Source organism: Hemicordylus capensis, chromosome 10, assembly GCF_027244095.1.
Source record: "Hemicordylus capensis ecotype Gifberg chromosome 10, rHemCap1.1.pri, whole genome shotgun sequence".
Taxonomy (NCBI): Eukaryota; Metazoa; Chordata; class Lepidosauria; order Squamata; family Cordylidae; genus Hemicordylus; species Hemicordylus capensis.
In genome coordinates this window covers 2,175,525-2,191,950 of record NC_069666.1, presented here as the reverse complement: position 1 = coordinate 2,191,950, position 16,426 = coordinate 2,175,525, and the positions used below count along the sequence as shown (strand labels likewise).

The window sequence follows — 16,426 nt, the reverse complement described above, 5'->3', positions numbered from 1 at the left end:
AGTCAGACCCTTGGTCCATCTAGCTCCGGGTTGTCTACACTGACTGGCAGCGGCTCTCCAGCTCTCAGGGGTCTTCCCCAGCCCGACCTGGAGATGCTGCCAGGGTCTTCCTGTGTGCAGAGCAAGTGCGCTGCCACCGTTGAGTTATGGCCCTTCCTTCTTATGGCACTTAAGGAAATGGCTCAGACATCTCCAGGCCTGTCTTGTGCAAATGAACTGAGTGGACTTTCCTGAATCTAAGCAGACCTGCTCTGTCTCCAGTTTTAAAAGGCGTCTGTGAAAGCTTTTAGCCAAGAATGGTGGGCCACTGGAAGTTGCCCCTGGGGCCAGCCAGCCCCCACTCCCCCCCCCCCCAATACAGAGCATTCAATCATGCTGGGACTTCTGCAGATCTAATTCTGGCAGCACGATCTCAGCAACAGCAGTCAGCTTTACTTTTCCCAAGGCGGATGTGGGGGGCGGGACGGGGCAGTGCGGTTCATGCAAAAGCCTCCCCCGTGTGAAAACAAGAGACCGGCTCCGTTGCAGGCCCTGGCTTGGCTGTCTCCAAAAGGAAGGCGTGGCGGAAGCCTGGCTCTTCCAGGGCCCAGCCTTGGCTGGAGAGCGCTGGGGCCTGGGTGCTGACGAGGGAGCCATGAAGGGCCAGCCGGCACTCTCTTGTCGGAGTCTAATTGACTGCATGGACTTGGGCTCTCCGCCAGCTCGGTCTGCAGCCATAAACCCCCGGGACGTCCTGACAGCTGAGCAGGGGCGAGGCGAGGGAGAGAAGCAGCTCCTCGGCGCGTCTTGCAGAGGATGATACAGAGATGCTAAGCGCACACTCTGTGTGTGTGTGTGGTCAAACTTGCCATGGGGTGGGAGATGGGGACCAGGCCAGCCGGGCCGCATTGGGGCACCCTAACCCCACACCCTATCACCTGCATTGCTTAAGAATAAATAATAATTAATTAATTACTGGCACCATCAATATAGGTGGTGCTTTTCAGGGAATGAGAGGACAGGTCCCTGCCCTGAGGGGCTTACAATCTAGAAAATGAGACAGGAGAGGCAACAGAGGAAGGGGGTGGGGGAAACTGCTTTGCTTTGAGCGAGTCTGCAGACAGCACTCCTCGTCTGGAAGTGCCAAGCAGACAGGCTTGGAGGGGAAAGGTCTCGGTGGAGTTTTCTTCCCTATAGCATCCACCAGTGGCAACAGCAGGAAGAGACATGTGGGAAGGCAAAGAAGGAGAAACGTGCCCTTGGGTGGGGGAAGCTTTGCCTCGCGTTAGAGGCCTTGAAAGAGAAATAGCTGCATTTCACATCAACCCTCCAACCCTGTGCATCTTTTCTCTGAGTTAGATCCTGTTGGCTTCGATGAAGTTAACCTTCAATAAGCACACTTAGGACTGCAGCCTTATTTTAATTTCCAGTTTAGGGTCTAGCAGTGGGAGGAGAGCTGGTCTTGTGGCAGCAAGCCTGAATTGTCCCCTTTGCTAAGCAGGGTCTGCCTTGGTTTGCATTTGGATGGGAGACTACATGTGTGAGCCCAGGAAGATATTCCTCTTCGGGGCGGGGCCATAGTTGGAGCTCCAGGTAGAGCATCTGCTTGCCTGCAGAAGGCCCCAGGTCCACTCCCTGCGAGGATCTCCAGGTAGGGCTGGGAGAGGCTCCAGCTGGTTCCTTGGGAAGCCGCTGTCAGTCAGTGTAGATGATACTGAACTAGATGACCCAACAGTCTGACTCGGTAGAAGGCAGCTTCCTGTGTTCCTAGAAGTCATTCTATGTTACTAGATTGTAAGCTTTTGGGGGACAGAGAACCATCTTTTTAAAAAATTCTATGTAAACTGCTTCGAGAACATTTGTTGAAAAGTGATATATAAATATTTGTTGCAATCATAGTCAATGGGGACTTTTCACACCAGAATTTTTAATTTAAAAAAATAGAAACGCACTCCTTTCCATGCCCCCCTGCCTGCTTTTTCCTTTTAAAAAAAATCTACCTATTTAGCAGCAGAATTGATTGCAGATATGGCTGCCTATTTAAAAAGGCTTAATGCAGTGCTAATGACTGGATAAGTGCTCTGTTCTGCAGAGTGGCGTGTGCTACGCCTACAGGAGAACAGATGAAAAGAGCGTCTCCCAGTACTTGAGCATTCATAAATAGTCAGTTTTCAGTTGCCTGGTTACCAGCTGCCTTCATTTAAGGAAGCTGAGCTGCCTCTATCCACTCATGTTGACGCGATCCATATAAGCACGTGTCTCCCCCCCCCCCCGCCCCACCGCCCCCCAACAGCGCAACTTGGCTTTGCAGTTAGTCAGAGACTCATTGGCCACCTTCAGCCAGCCTCTTCCAGTGGAATGATCCAGTGGGCCTGAGTTGCCCAGAGAGGTCCAGGGCGTGATGGATGTTGGGTTTCTCCAGTCTGCAGATCCCATTGTTTTGTGATTCCCTTTAGAGAACCTCGTGTTACTTGGTTGTCCCATGAATTCGCTACTGCAAATGTGTTGCTTGTCTGGGGCAAAGAACCCACTTTTGTGTGTGTGTCCCCCATTTTTTTAACCCCAGGCCTTCACATCTCTGTACAGGACATGTGTTCACTGCCTCTGTTGAATCACATCCTCTATGGGAAAGAAGCAGTGCTGTGTTTGCCTGCACCGTTCGTACCCCTTGGCTGAGAATTGGTGTGACATGTAGGTTGTTCAGGGAGTATTGGGCTTCAGCCTCAGTGCTTGCTGAAGAGATGGATGCAGAATCACACACACCCCTCCCTTGGTGGCTGGACCACCACAGCAGGTTACTGCAAACCCACCATGATTTCTAACACGTCTAAAAAGGAGCAATTTGGATAAAGCCTCTCCAGAGGGTCATAAGTAATCAGGTTATGGGATGCCTTGTCAATGGTCTTTATCTCGGGTTTCCCCATAGAAAATTGTTATGAGGAGGGAAGTTCTGATGGGGTGTGTCTGACGGAGCTCACTTGGAAGGCCAAAGAAGAGCAAGAAAAAGGAAGCCTTATTTATCCACATTTCTTCAGCCCCTCCCCACTGCCACATTTCCTTCATGTCTATAATGAGCATCCGAGATGGAAAGACATGGCAGAAATGCCTGAAATGATATTAATTCATTTCCCCCTGCAGATGTGAAACCATCCAACATTTTGGTCAACTCTAGAGGCGAGATCAAACTTTGTGACTTTGGTGTCAGTGGGCAACTGATAGATTCAATGGCCAACTCCTTTGTGGGCACCAGGTCCTACATGTCCGTAAGTACAGATGATAATCCGTTGAGCTTGCACTGTGTCCGTTCAGTTCTCACATTGCAAAATGCCTGTGCAGAGCACTCTCATGTTGGGATTTGGATGGGTGTAGTCCTTGTGGAGATTCTCCGTGTGTGACCACTGGACGCACATGTAATATGCATGTGTAGTAGATCGTGCAACTGTCACCTGTGACTCTGCATTGTGGGTTGTGCACTAACTTGGAGCCAGAAGTCCTGCTTGTGTAAGACTGCACATGGCTCTCGTCTCCTGGCTGGCTGCTCCTCTGATGCGCTTTAGAGAACAGCCTCCTTCTCTCTTGCACCTGTCCGTTGGGGCCTCTTGCAAAGATGAGGTGGAGAAAAGAAGAATGAATTCCTGACTGAGCCAGCGGAATCCAACCTCTCAATTGGCCGCTGCTTTTTCCTCATCACGTCCCCCAGGTTATGGCCGAGGTTTCCCATCCACCTTGCCATTTTCAGCCAGCTCCCATCTTTCAGTGTGTACTTGAGGGCTTCTTGTTTTCTGTCTTCTGTCATTTCGTGCCTGTAGCCGGAACGACTACAAGGGACTCATTACTCGGTACAGTCGGACATCTGGAGCATGGGGCTGTCTCTGGTAGAAATGGCGATCGGCAGGTACCCCATCCCCCCGCCAGATTCGAAGGAACTGGAGCTCATGTTTGGGTGTCCCATTGGGGGCGATTCCCCTGTCTTGGAGACGTCGCCTCGGCAAAGAACGCCCGGCCGGCCAATGAGTGGTAAGGGAACAGTCCAGTGCAGGCTCAGTGGAGGGGGCGGGGCTGCCAGTGAGCTAAGCAGTCTGTTCTATCCCAACCCCACTTGGGTAGGTGTAGGCCCAGGCAAGCACTGGAGATTCACAGACCACTGGGTAGATATGTTATCCGCCTACTACTGGGTGTTTAAGTAGTCATTTCATACTTTTTTCAAAAGTAGCAATTAATTGCAAATACTAATTGCAAATACTCAAAAGCATTTCAAAAGCAATTGATAAACTGAATTTCTTCTGAGTATTTGAGCACTACCATCGAGAGATGTCTTTTGGGATGATTGAGCTTACTGAAGACTTTCAAACTGAAGGGAGTTGTCTTCTTAATGCCCACCCTCTCCTCTGACCCTTCAGCCTATGGTTCAGACAGTAGACCGCCCATGGCCATTTTTGAACTCCTGGACTACATCGTCAACGAGGTAAGCTCGTTGGTCTCCCCCTCTGTGCTTTGGCTCTCGTGAACTAAGTAACATATTTACCCAAATCCAAGATGATTCTTGTTAAATATGGGGGGGTTGTCTTACGTTCAGAGTCCCTTTTCTTTTGGGTAAATACAGGTATAACCAGAAGAAAGGGGACTCTGAATGCAAGACGACTCCCCCTGTATGTAACAAGAAGGAACCTGTATTTCGCCTCTGTCTTTTTAAGGCATCTGGGAGATGTGTGTGCACCCGACGTTTGATCGTCTGCTAGCGGAAACCTAGGTAGGAGGCGCAGGAGTGACTGTCTGCAAGAGAGGAGCTGGGCAGTTTGGCTTTTCCTCCGACCTCGTTAAAATGCTGGGTGCAATGGGATGCCCTACCCAGCTCCTCTCAGCAGACACTCACTCCCCTCTTCTCCAACTTAGGTTTTTTGCTCAAGCCCTCCCTCCTTATCTCTTACGTGTGGAATCGCAACTGCTTCTGTGTGCAGTTGTGCCATTTAAAAGGGAAATCACATGTTTCAAAACCGCACTGCAAGTCCATGACCTTTGGCATCGTCAAACATGTGTGCAAAAACCGGTGACTGTGGCAACAGTAAATCTGCATTCCCAGCCTCGAAATGCAGTGAGTGTTGGTTAACTGGAAGGATTAAAAGCTCTCTGCCACCTAACACTGAGTAACCACTCAGAAGTCAATGACCGGAAGGTACAAGGAACCGGGAGATTCTTCTTCCTGAGGATCATTACTTACCAAAAGGTATCTGGGTGGTGCATCTGGTTGATCCCTGCTGGTAGCCAGGAAGCAGAACTTGCTCAAACCCAAAACCATTTCAGACTCCTCCCCGCCCCCATGAAATGTAACTTGAACCCAGTCTAAATTCTCTTGGTTCCCTAGAACCTAAAGCAAATTATTGAAACACAAGTAATGCAAATCTTTTCAAAATAAGTAATTCAGGCATTCTGCTTGCAGTTGTAGGATTGTTTTATTTTCCTATTTCCCCCCTTCCTGTTATATGTATTTTAATTTTAGTTTCTCCCCCCCCCCCCCCCGCCAAAGGTTTTAACCCCAAGTTTTCAAAAGTATTTTTCTAAAATTGAATAGTGAAGGGATTCTCAAACTTGGGTCCCCCAATTTTGTTGTTGGGTTACAACTCCCATCATCCCCAGCCACAATTGCCTGGCCATTGTGACTGTGGATGATGGGAGTTGTAGTCCGACAACAAAATCGGAGGACCCAAGTTTAAGAATCGGCCACATGAAAAATATCTAAGCCAGTTGCTGGGCCACTTTTCAAAGTTAGTCTTAGAAACATTTAGTCTTCAAACATTTGAGCGGAACCCAAATATTTAGTGGTTCGGATCCTTGCTTCTCGCTGGCTGTGGCCTGGACATAGTGGGAAAGGTTCCACTTCAGGCATGGGGGTGGATGGTGTTTTCATCTGTTCCGATCCTCTGAAATGCAATATGCCCCATTGGTTTTCAAGAAAAATAATTGGGTGTGCCCTTTGGATTTCTATGCAAATCAAGTTTAGGACAAAATAATTTGGCACCCCAGCATGAGTTGTGAAATGCAAGTTGAGCCTTTTCCCTCCGGAAGTCCCGGGTGTGAATGCACCTGATCTCTGTCTGCCAAAAAGCTCAGTGTGCTCTCGAAACCCCATCCCCGACTGGTATCAAATGCATGCCTCTGCATTGCCAGCCTGAAGCCTTAGAGCTACCGTGTGAGCTAGAAGCCTCCAAGATGGCGTTGGTGGCAACATTTAGTCCATTCGCTTTGCCATGCTTTGTTCTAGCCACCTCCAAAGCTGCCCAGCGGAGTCTTCAGTCCAGAATTCCAGGATTTTGTGAACAAATGGTGAGTTCCCTTCTTAAGTGGTTCACTTTCAGTTACTGAATTTCCTCCCTGGAGAGATCCAACAGGCTTGCTCTCTTCCTGCGTTCAGGCAGGCTCTGAAAGCAGTACTGATGCTTGGCTTTCTATGCTGTTTTAGTTGTTTTTATGTCGGGTTTTTTGCTACTTTGGTATTTGTTTATGACTTTGTATGGCATTTATTTTGCAAGCTGCTTTGAGTGCACTTATACAAAAGTAGGATAAAAGTGAATGGGGGGGTGGAATTCAGAGGAAAAATTTTTTAAAGGGGCATATAGGTGTACTTTTTAAAACACTCTCCCCCTCTCTGCTTTCTTTCTTTGCTTGGAAAGGTTTCTAAGTAGGCAGGGCTGAGATATTTGAGTGCATGAAATGAAAAATCCCAGTGGCCTGCCGCCTTCCCACTAACTTAACGTGAGGCCCAGCCCAGGGGCAGTCTTCTCTAGAACCCCTGTTAGAAATGAGCAGTTGTGCAAGGACATCCTCCCAGACCTGTCGTTTGGGGACGGGAGGCCTGGTTGAGGTGGAATGGGCTGGGGGCGGGTGTTGCGTTTGCCTCCACTTACTGGTGAAATATGTTGAGAGGAGAATGGAAATTGCCACAAGGAGGTGATTCTCTTCTTCTTCTTCTTTTTACAACAGCTTGATCAAGAACCCAGCAGAAAGGGCTGATCTCAAGCAGCTTATGGTTAGTGGCAGCACATTCCATTTTCTGTGTCTTCTGGGGTTTCCTCCTGCCATTCGGTGAAACCCAACATTGGCCCAGATGAGGCTGGGACAGAGAGACCACCTCAGGCGCCAGTGGTGGGGGGAGAAGACATTTTGTCCTGCCTTGGCCAGTGCCAAGTCCAGAACCAGAGTCGGAGTGTTCAAAAAGGCCTCCTTGCTGCCCCTCGGATGGTCCCTGCAAACTCCCATCACAAACCCCTTGCTTGCCTCAAAGCTGGGTAAAAGTTGAGAACTGGCAGTCCGTGGCGGTGGGGGGGGGCAGGCTCATTATTAGCCCTGCTTCAGGGGAGGAGGGCTGGTCTTGCGGTCGCTCACATGAATTGCCCTCTTGGCTAAGGAGGGTCTGCTCTGGTTTGCAGTTGGATGGGTGACTATATATAAGCGCAGTGAGGTATTCCTCTTAAGGGCTGGGACTGTAGCTCAGTGGTAGAGCATCTTTGCATGCAGAAGGTTCCAGGATCTCTAGGCAGGGCTAGGGGACACTCCTGCCTGAAGCCTTGGAGAAGATGCTGCCAGCCCACATAGGCAATACTGACCTGAAGGGACCAGAGGTCTGGCTTGGCATAAGAGTCCGGGTCTGACCGAACAGCTTCCTTGGTACCCTGTGAGGCCACACCACAAGCAGGATGGCTGGGGAAGGCATTTGAGGCCTCAGCTAAGGGCTGGGGTCAAGGACATGACACCACATTAGCAGCAGGCGTGGTAGCTACTTGTCTGGGGGCAGCTCTGCAGGACCTCTGGTCCCCTCCCCAGGACCCCTCGTCGCTGCCATCACCTTTCAGGAGAGCAAAGCCTGGAACCACGCGATATGCCCATAGAACACCCTCCCCAGCACACTGGCTGTTCCGCACCTGCCACGGGGAGGGCAGTATCGCCTGCCTCTGGTTTCATCGTCGTGACCTGCCCTTCGGGGTGGACAAGCAGTGTGCAAAAGCCGTAAAACATGCTTCTTCTGCCACTTCTGGCTTTCTCCAGGTCCACACGTTCATTAAGCGATCGGAGGCGGAGGAAGTGGATTTTGCGGGCTGGCTGTGCTCCACCATTGGCCTGAACCAGCCCAGCACCCCAACTCACACTGGAGGAGTTTGAACACCTGGTGGCCATGCAAGGAGTCCCCCTGCTGCTGCTGCTGCTCTGCAACCTGCATTCCAAGCGGAGCTGGAGTTGGGAGCCCCGGGGAGAGCCGCTGAGGTGAACCAGAGTGGCACTGAGTGGATTTCAGTCCTCAATCCTGTCCAACTGTTCAAAGCAACGTTGTTTTGGTCTGTTTCCCTCCAAGCTTCTGTCTATGAAAAATGTGTCTCCTCTTCCCCAACGCCTCCCCTTTGATGCAAGGGTGTGTCTCTACTTGGCATGTGTCCATTTTTTTCCTCCCATGTCAACCCCCTTTTTCTCTTTTCGTGGCTCTAAAGCTAACAGCTGTTGTGTTTTGATTACTTCCTTGTTAACTGACCAAACTTGATGCTTTAAGCTAGTGGCCTGCAGATTTGGAGTGGATTTTGGATCTCCCTTCACCAAGGGAAATCCTGCTGGAGCGACAGCCTTCCTGTCCCTGCTAGGTTGTTCTGACCTTGAGCCTTGTGTAACCCGGTGGTATTTTCAGCTCTCGCTTAGCCAGTGCTCTGGGCCAAGCAGGTAGTGATGCCCTGAGCAAGCCTCTCTCCCAAGCATGTCTTTGCTGCTACAAAGCTGCGATCAAAGTTAGGACAGCGATGATCGTCTGGTTTGTGCAACGAACTCGTGGAAAACGTGACCAGGACCTCAGCCCTTGACTGCCACTTCTTACTAGTCCAGCCTCCCTTTCCACCTCCCAAAAACTTATGAACACCTCCTGACATTTCTCCTATTTATTTTAAGTGTTTTGTTGGATATTTTGGGATTGCTTAATGATCTACATCTCTCTTCCAGTTAATTTGGCATTTTGTATTTGAAGAAGGGGAGGTAGTGGAACAAGCCTCAGTTGGAATCCATTCAAAAATCAATAAATCAGTTAGATGCACCCCCTTCTATACCAGCTGAAATTTGAGAAGGCAAAACCAGGCATATTTTGTGTTTGAAAATCCTTTTTATTCTTTCAGATGTGGAACAATTTCATCTTACACTAATAAATATAGTATGAAGTTACATCAGGGAATCCACTTATGTCTGTTTGTTTTACAGTTAACATCAATTGCTGTTGGTTGGTGACACAATGGATTCAAGGCCTTTGGGCTACCAGGGTTTGCCTCTTCAGCCTCCCCCCCCCCCCCCGCCAAGCTCCCAGCATCCTCTCTGTCAAGCTCCCCCTCCAGCGGTACCCTTTCCCCCAGCCCCAGGGAAGAGGGCCCCCTACAGTTCAAGCAGCTCCATTGCACGGCCATGGAGCTGGAATCAGCCCCACCCTTCCTAGTCCAGACTCATCCCAGCGGATGTTCCTCGGCAACCTGAGCTTGAGGTCCTAACAGACTGCAGCCTGGTGGTGCTGAGAATGTCCCCCCCACCCCGTCTCCCAGCTCCTGAGCAGGACCCTCAAGCAAACTCCCCAGAGTGGCAAGCCCACTCCTGCCTTGAGCCCTAATTCTTGCACTTGGGAGGTGGAAGTATAAGGAAAAACAACGGAGGTTAGAGAAAGCGTGGAAGGAGGCCGCCAGGGCCATGACCATCTTGCTCCTTTTAGCAGGAGAACCCAGGGCTGCCGCTGCCATGGCAAGGAGGCTGGAAGGAGCAACAGTTGTCTCCTTGGCAAGCACACGGCGCATGGAAGGCTGTCCAAAGGCGCCCCCAGCTTGCAAGGACCTATAGTTGTGGCCACAACGGCTTTGCCTCAAGGCAGGAGGTGTGCACCCTGCTCCCTACTCCATCACAACAGGACTTGACTTCCAGCCAGAAGACAGCAGGGCTTATTCCAACAAATCACATTCTGTAGTTTGGCCCCCAAATTCACAGCCAGAAACTGCTGGCCATGGGAGTACCAGAAGCTCCATTTCCATTCAGCAAAGCTGAAGATACACAAATACACATTTCGTTTGGTATTTGTTGCGAGGACCAACATTCCCTCTGCCTCCTTCAGAAGAGGAGAGGGGAGGTCGGGGGTTTCAGAGGGTTTCCTTTCACTACTTGTAGGTATTCTATAAAATGTTCAGGTTCACAGTATGAGCTAAAGATGGCCAGGCAGGTGCCTCCTACGTCAGCAGCCGCTCTTGCCTACTGCCACAGCAAATGCACCAAAGGGCTCCATGCGCAGAGCAAGCACCCTCCCTCCCTTCACAAAGCACACCCTGATGAACTCAGCAGTGCCCTCAGCTAGTGACAATCCAACCATTTTAACCAGCAGGAGGATGCCCTGACGGACAGGTTATTGCCTTGAGAGTTGCATGCAGCATCTCCCAAATGCTACTTGGCTCTAAGTTGGATTTGCTTTTTTGTCGTTATTGTTGCTATTGTTTAAAAAAGGACTCATGCTACATAATTATGCATCAACTTCTTGCCTTCTCCCAAAGCTCTCGCTCACACCCATAGTTTATCACCGCTTCTGGGAGATGTAACAGAGCTGCATTTGTGAGTGGTGTTTGGTCTCTGTAGCACCAAGCAAAGTCTGATGAACTGTTTTGCTTGCACGGTGGACAGGGAAGTTCCTGAGACTGGGCTGAAAAGGTAGTTAGTAGTTTTGTGTGTTTCACTTAGGAATCAGATTCTTCCTCTTCCTCCTCCTCCTCTTCCTCTGCTTGACTGGTGTGCATCTGCAGCTGCAGTTCAGTCTGATTGATAGCATCTTCATTGTCCATCTGTGCAGCAGTATAAACAGAGTTAAGATCTGGTGGCTTTGGGACAAGAAACACTAACTTCCAGGAGGGCAGCTTGATGGCATCTCAAAGATGGACTCAACTGTCCTAGCTGGAGCCTTCCATGGACGAGACCCCAGTTCATGAGATGAAACCACTGATGAACCGGGTTCCAGTCAACAGAAGCTTCTTATACAATCCATTTGTTGGTCTTCAAGGTGCCAGAAAGCTGTGCTGTTTTTATGAACGAGTTTAATACATGGGTCAACTGGGGTGGTCAGTTCCATCTGCAGGGGGTGAATGCTCATTGTGTTTTTTGACAAGGTCTGCCCCACCCCAAAGATGGAAAAGAGGCGATAACACCTCAAGGCTTCCGGCTTCCTCTGTGTTATCTTTCTTCATTGTCCTGGCCATCGGGCCTGCAGCAGTCAAGTGTGCTATGGGGTTTTAAAAGTTTTAAATACAAAAAACCCACTATAAAATTTTATTGATGTTGTCAGAGGAATGGAAATGAGAATTGGCAGGAATGCCCTCCAACGATTACTCCACAGAGAGAAGACGACGATTTGTTCATTGTTACCCTGACCACAAAAGCCACCAAATGGCGCAGCGGGGAATGACTTGCCTAGCGAGCAAGAAGCTGCTGGTTCAGCAGCGATATCCAAAGGTGCTGAAAGGCATCATCTCACCCTGCATGCGAGGAGGCGGCCATGGCAAGCCCCTCCTGTATTCTACGAAAGAAAACCACAGGGCTCTGTGGCTGCCAGCAGCCGACACCAACTCAAGGGCACAACTTTACCCTGACCCCAACACTTTTCTCTGTGCAAAAATGACTGCAATTTTACTGTAACTGTTGGGGGGGGGGTAGGGATAAAGGGGTGATAACGCATGGAAAGCTGCAAGTGCAAGAAGGCGATCACCAATTTTCCATCTCCAGGAAGCAGACCTTACCGAAAATCACTGAGCGCATTCGTCCCCTGAGATGGTACCACTAGCCAAAATGTGTGGGCCTGCTTCACGGACTAGCTGGAGAATGGACAGGCTCTTACAGACACTCTCAATGCCCCAAAGAACCGCCTTGCTGGGTTGGACCAAGGTGGGTCCCCCACTTTTTCCAGCAGTGACCGGGAAGGCCTCTTTGTATCCTGGAAAGCTTGGGAAATTTTATGTAGGGCCCCCCACCCAGCCGCATCCAGACAGGGATAAGACCCACACCCACTTAACCGTAGCCTTGCGACAGGAGCGAGAGCTCCAGACTGTTCGAGGAGCCCAGTCGCATGTTGGCTGGCATGACCACAGTCTCTCCTCTACATCGTTCAAAGTGATTCACAAGCATACAAGATGTTCCTCCTCCTCCTCTTCAGCCCTAGAGCAGGAAACAGCAGTCTCTCTTGGCACTGAAACTCAAAAGCTGTCTCACAACAGAGAACAGCAGGGCCTTACGTTTGGATGTTCCTCCATCACAGCAGCTGACGAGACGGTGACATCCCCTTCCCCGGCACTGATCATGGACTGCAGGGCCAACTCTTCTACCTGGAAATGTTTGGCAACAGTCTTAACAGAACCGTCTCCTGATGACACTTAAGCAACACAGGCTCAGTTCTTGCAGCCCTTCAAAGTTAAAATATGGTCTCATTCCAGTTAGTCACGAAGAGTCAAGGGACATTTAACAGCCCAAATACAGTGGCAGGGAGGAAAGGCATTATGGATGGGGATGTAGCTCAGTGGTAGAACACCTGCTTTGTATGCAGAAGGTCCAAGGTCCGGTCCCTGGCAGCATCTCCAGGTAGGGCTGGGAGAGACTCCTGCCTTAAACCTTGGGAGAGCTGCTGCCAGTCTGTGTAGGCAATACTGAGCTAGAGGGACCAAGGGTCTGACCCAGGAGAAGGCAGCTTCCTGGGTCCAAAATTAGGCAGTCCTGCCCCACCTCCCAACATTTTATTCCATCAAACAATCTAACAGGATCCACTAGACAGACATAGAATGAGGAACAGACCAGGTGGATTACTAGTGCAGTAGGCAGAGGCAGGGAGGTGGGAGACAATGGAGCCAGGTAAAAAAAACACACATGCCCTCTCTCAAATCCATTCTGTGTTCATTATGTAAAACCCCGCAGGTAGCTTCGACTTTGCAAGCCCCATTGGAGCAAACGGAATGAGCCCCACACGTTTCTACGCTTCTTGTCCCATCATGAGGGCTAGGAACACATCTGGGGTTGCCTATGCACTTTCAATGGGAACGGGCATTGAGAAAGCTACATTCGACCCCAGATCCAAATTCCAGGCTTGCAAGGCTTCCTTCAGCTCTGCCGGGAGGTGCCCAGACAATGGCACTTCCGAAAAGCACCCAGCAGCCTGTGCATGCCGGAGAGCTTAAGTGCTAATCCCTTCCGGCAGGCAGATTCCGCGGCCGTCTATTTATACTGCTGCCCCTTTATGTGCGCCCGCCTGGAGCTCTCCTCTCTTCCCCATGCCCCAGTCTTAGCACCCTGCAGACAGCTGTACCAATACTCCCAAAACCTCGTGGCATTTAAACAAACGCTGCAAACAACAGGTTTGGTGCAAGCCTATTCAAGCCCTTTTATGGCTGCAAGCCGCACAGGAAGAAGGAACTCGCACATCAGCAGTTCAGTCAAGGGGCGAGAAATCTTCACCGGAGATCTAGCCTGTGGTTTCCCCCAGAAAAGGCTTCTTTGAGGAGGTGTGAGCCCACCCAGAGAGTCAAAGGTCAGGAATCTCCCTGTGTGCTCAGATCTTCAAAGAAGGGTTTGCTCCTTTCTGAAACTCAGTGTTCCCTCTAACAGGGATTCCCAGATGCTGTTGGACTAAAACTCCCAGAATCCCCAGCTGCAATGGCTTTTGCTTGGGGACGATGGGAGTTGTAGTCAACAACATCTGGGAATCCCTCTTAGAGGGAACACTGCTCTCAAGCTGGGTCCCCAGACGATGTTGGACTAAAACACCCATAATTCCCAGACACAGTGGCCTTTGATCACTGTGGCTGGGGATGATGAGAGTTGTAGTCCAACATCATTTGGGGACCCAGCTTGAGAACCCTTGAGGTAGGCTGCTGTAAGGGGCAGGACTACCCAATGAGAAGCACCCTCCTCCTGGGAATCTCTCTCTCGGGAGGCATTTATTTAATGATTACATTTTGTGCCCCACTAGTCTGGAACTGAGGATGGCATCCATTCAGGGCTCTTCCACCCCCTCTTTTATATTCAGGATGAATCTTATTTACAGTGTCATTCCAATATAGTTATCATTTAAGATCGAAATATCAGTGTTGCATAGGAAGCTGCTTTATATCGAGTCAGACCTTTGGTCTATCTAGCTCAGTATTTTCTTCACAAACTGGCAGCGGCTTCTCCAAGGTTGCAGGCAGAAATCTCTCTCAGCCCTATCTCGGAGATGCTGCCAGGGAGGGAACTAGGAACTTTCTGCTCTTCCCAGAGCAGCTCCATCCCCTGAGGGGAATCTCTTGCAGTGCTCACACGCAGTCTCCCTTTCACATGTAACCAAGGTGGACCCTGCTTAACTAGGGGGACAAGTCATGCTTGCTGCCACAAGACCAGCTCTCTTTTCGCTTTAGGAATCACCTTGAAAAATAAATTAGAATTGTAAAATTGTGGCACTGAATTCCACAAGTTGATTATGCGTTGTGTGAAAAAGTACTTCCGTTTGTTGGTCCTAGATTTCCTGGCAATCCATTTCATGAACCTCTGGTTCTAGTGTTATGTGCGTGAGACAGAAATTTATCTCTTATCAACTTTCTCCATACCATGCATTTTATAGACCTCTATCATGTCTCCCCACAATCTTTTTTCTAAATTAAAGAGCCCCAGGTGTTGTAGCCTTGCCTCATAAGGAAGGCGCTCTAGGCCCCCTGATCATCTGGGTTTCCCTCTTTTGCACCTTTTCCAGTTCTACGTCCTTCTTAAGATATGGTGACCAGAACTGTACGCAATACTCCAAATGTGGCCGCACTATAGTTGGGTATAAAGGCATTATGATACTAGCATTCTTATTTTCAACACCCTTCGTAATGATCCCTAGCATGCAATTGGCCTTTTTCACAGCTGCCACACATTGAGTCAACACTCAACGAGCCATCCACCATGACCCCAAGATCCCTCTCCTGTTCAGCCACCGACAGCTCAGATCCCTTCAGCATATATGTGAAGCTGGGGTTTTCTGTCCCCATATGCATCACTTTACACTTGCCATCACTGAACTGCATTTGCCATTTTGCCGCCTACTCGCCCAGTTTGGAGAGATCCTTTTGGAACTCCTCACAATCTCTTTTGCATTTCACTACCCTAAATAGGTTGGTGTCAACTGTAAATTCGGCCACCTCGCTGCTTACCCCAAGTTCTAAATAACCTATGAATAAATTAAAAAGCCCTGGTCCCAGTACCGATCCCTGGGGGGGCCCCACTTCTTACTTCCCTCCACTGAGAAAAATCTCCATTTACACCTAGTAGTCGGAGGGCTACAGGCCGCCTCCAGCCTCAGAGGCAGGATGCCTCTCAAGACCAGTTGCAGCAGGGGGGCAACTGCAGCAGGGGGGCTCGTGGGCTTCTCAGAGGCATCTGGTGGGCCACTGGGGGGAAACCGGGTGCTGGACTAGAGAGGCCTGATCCAGCAGGGCTGCTCTTACTTTATGCCAGGGGGCAGTTCGAGTGAACCCCTACAGAAAGGATTAGGAGAAGCGCACCATGAGGGGACCAGGGCCTCTCCCACCCTCCCTGCCGGTTATTCAGAGGTAGGCTGCCGACAGGCATGGAGGCTCCGGGCTATGGGACCGGCGCTACACACGGCCTCACAGCCCGGGAACAAGGGTGTACACGTGCGCGCGCATTCACACGTGTCCAGGCAGGCCGTGGCTTCCTGCCCGCGGAGCGAGCACCCCCCGCCCCCGGACGGACCTTGAGGCGGTTGAGTTGGTCGTGGAGCGCCGCCTTGACCCGCAGCAGCGTCTCCTCCTCCTTGCGCAGCTCCTGCAGGCGGCTCAGCATCCTGCTCGCCCCCGACCCACCCGGGCCGCGCGGGGAGATGACGTCAAGGCCGGCCACGCGACGCAGCCTGCAGGGAGGTGGGCGGTGCCATCTTAGAGGAGGGCGAAAACGGAAGGGGCCAGGTTCTCGCGAGAACGAGCGGTCACGCCCCCACCTCCACGGCCTTCTCCTATTGGCCGCTTAGGCCTCCCTTGCCTTCCGCAGAGCCAGGAAAATCCTAGCAGCCCCCACCCGTTGCCGCTCTAAGAGCACGTCAGCCATCATCAGTCGAGCTTGCGCGCTAGGGGCCTTCCTGAAAGGGCTAGCTAGACGCACAGGATGGGGCCTCTTAGAAGCTCCCTCCTTCAGCGGCATAAGCCCAAGTTGAATGCATTTTGGACAACTAGAGTTAGAAAGAGGGCCCCCAATGCCTGTTGCCAACTGCCCAGAGAACAACTTGCACCAACCACTGTTCAGTTACTGGCTGGGCCAAGGAGATAAATGCATTAGACAACCCCCTGCCCACTCCCCTGTATATGCAGAAGTTTCCTGTGCAGAGAGGAGTGACAGACAAGATGTGCCCCCATTCCTGTTCAAAGGGATCTTCATTTTGTGTGTGCAGGGG

General features: G+C 50.6%; 2 protein-coding genes across 4 annotated transcripts in view; one reads left to right on the top strand and one right to left on the bottom strand.

Annotated features, from left to right (window-relative positions):
* MAP2K1 (mitogen-activated protein kinase kinase 1) overlaps nucleotides 1-9,168 on the top strand; it is a 32,021-nt gene extending 22,853 nt beyond the window's left edge. For all 3 annotated transcript variants that reach the window (XM_053272208.1, XM_053272209.1, XM_053272207.1), the window contains 6 exons: nucleotides 3,118-3,242; nucleotides 3,789-3,996; nucleotides 4,380-4,444; nucleotides 6,239-6,300; nucleotides 6,958-7,003; nucleotides 8,020-9,168. In XM_053272208.1, the coding sequence (XP_053128183.1) occupies nucleotides 3,118-3,242; nucleotides 3,789-3,996; nucleotides 4,380-4,444; nucleotides 6,239-6,300; nucleotides 6,958-7,003; nucleotides 8,020-8,133 (620 nt within the window). In that variant the 3' untranslated portion in view covers nucleotides 8,134-9,168. The remainder of the gene's footprint in view (nucleotides 1-3,117; nucleotides 3,243-3,788; nucleotides 3,997-4,379; nucleotides 4,445-6,238; nucleotides 6,301-6,957; nucleotides 7,004-8,019) is intronic.
* SNAPC5 (small nuclear RNA activating complex polypeptide 5) lies at nucleotides 9,090-15,899 on the bottom strand. Its single transcript, XM_053272216.1, has 3 exons — nucleotides 15,733-15,899; nucleotides 12,249-12,338; nucleotides 9,090-10,808 (listed from the first exon to the last, which is right to left on the bottom strand). Exons 1-3 carry the CDS (start codon nucleotides 15,820-15,822, stop codon nucleotides 10,704-10,706), a joined length of 285 nt encoding a protein of 94 aa, XP_053128191.1. The 5' UTR covers nucleotides 15,823-15,899; the 3' UTR covers nucleotides 9,090-10,703.
* Nucleotides 15,900-16,426: the final 527 nt, after the last annotated feature.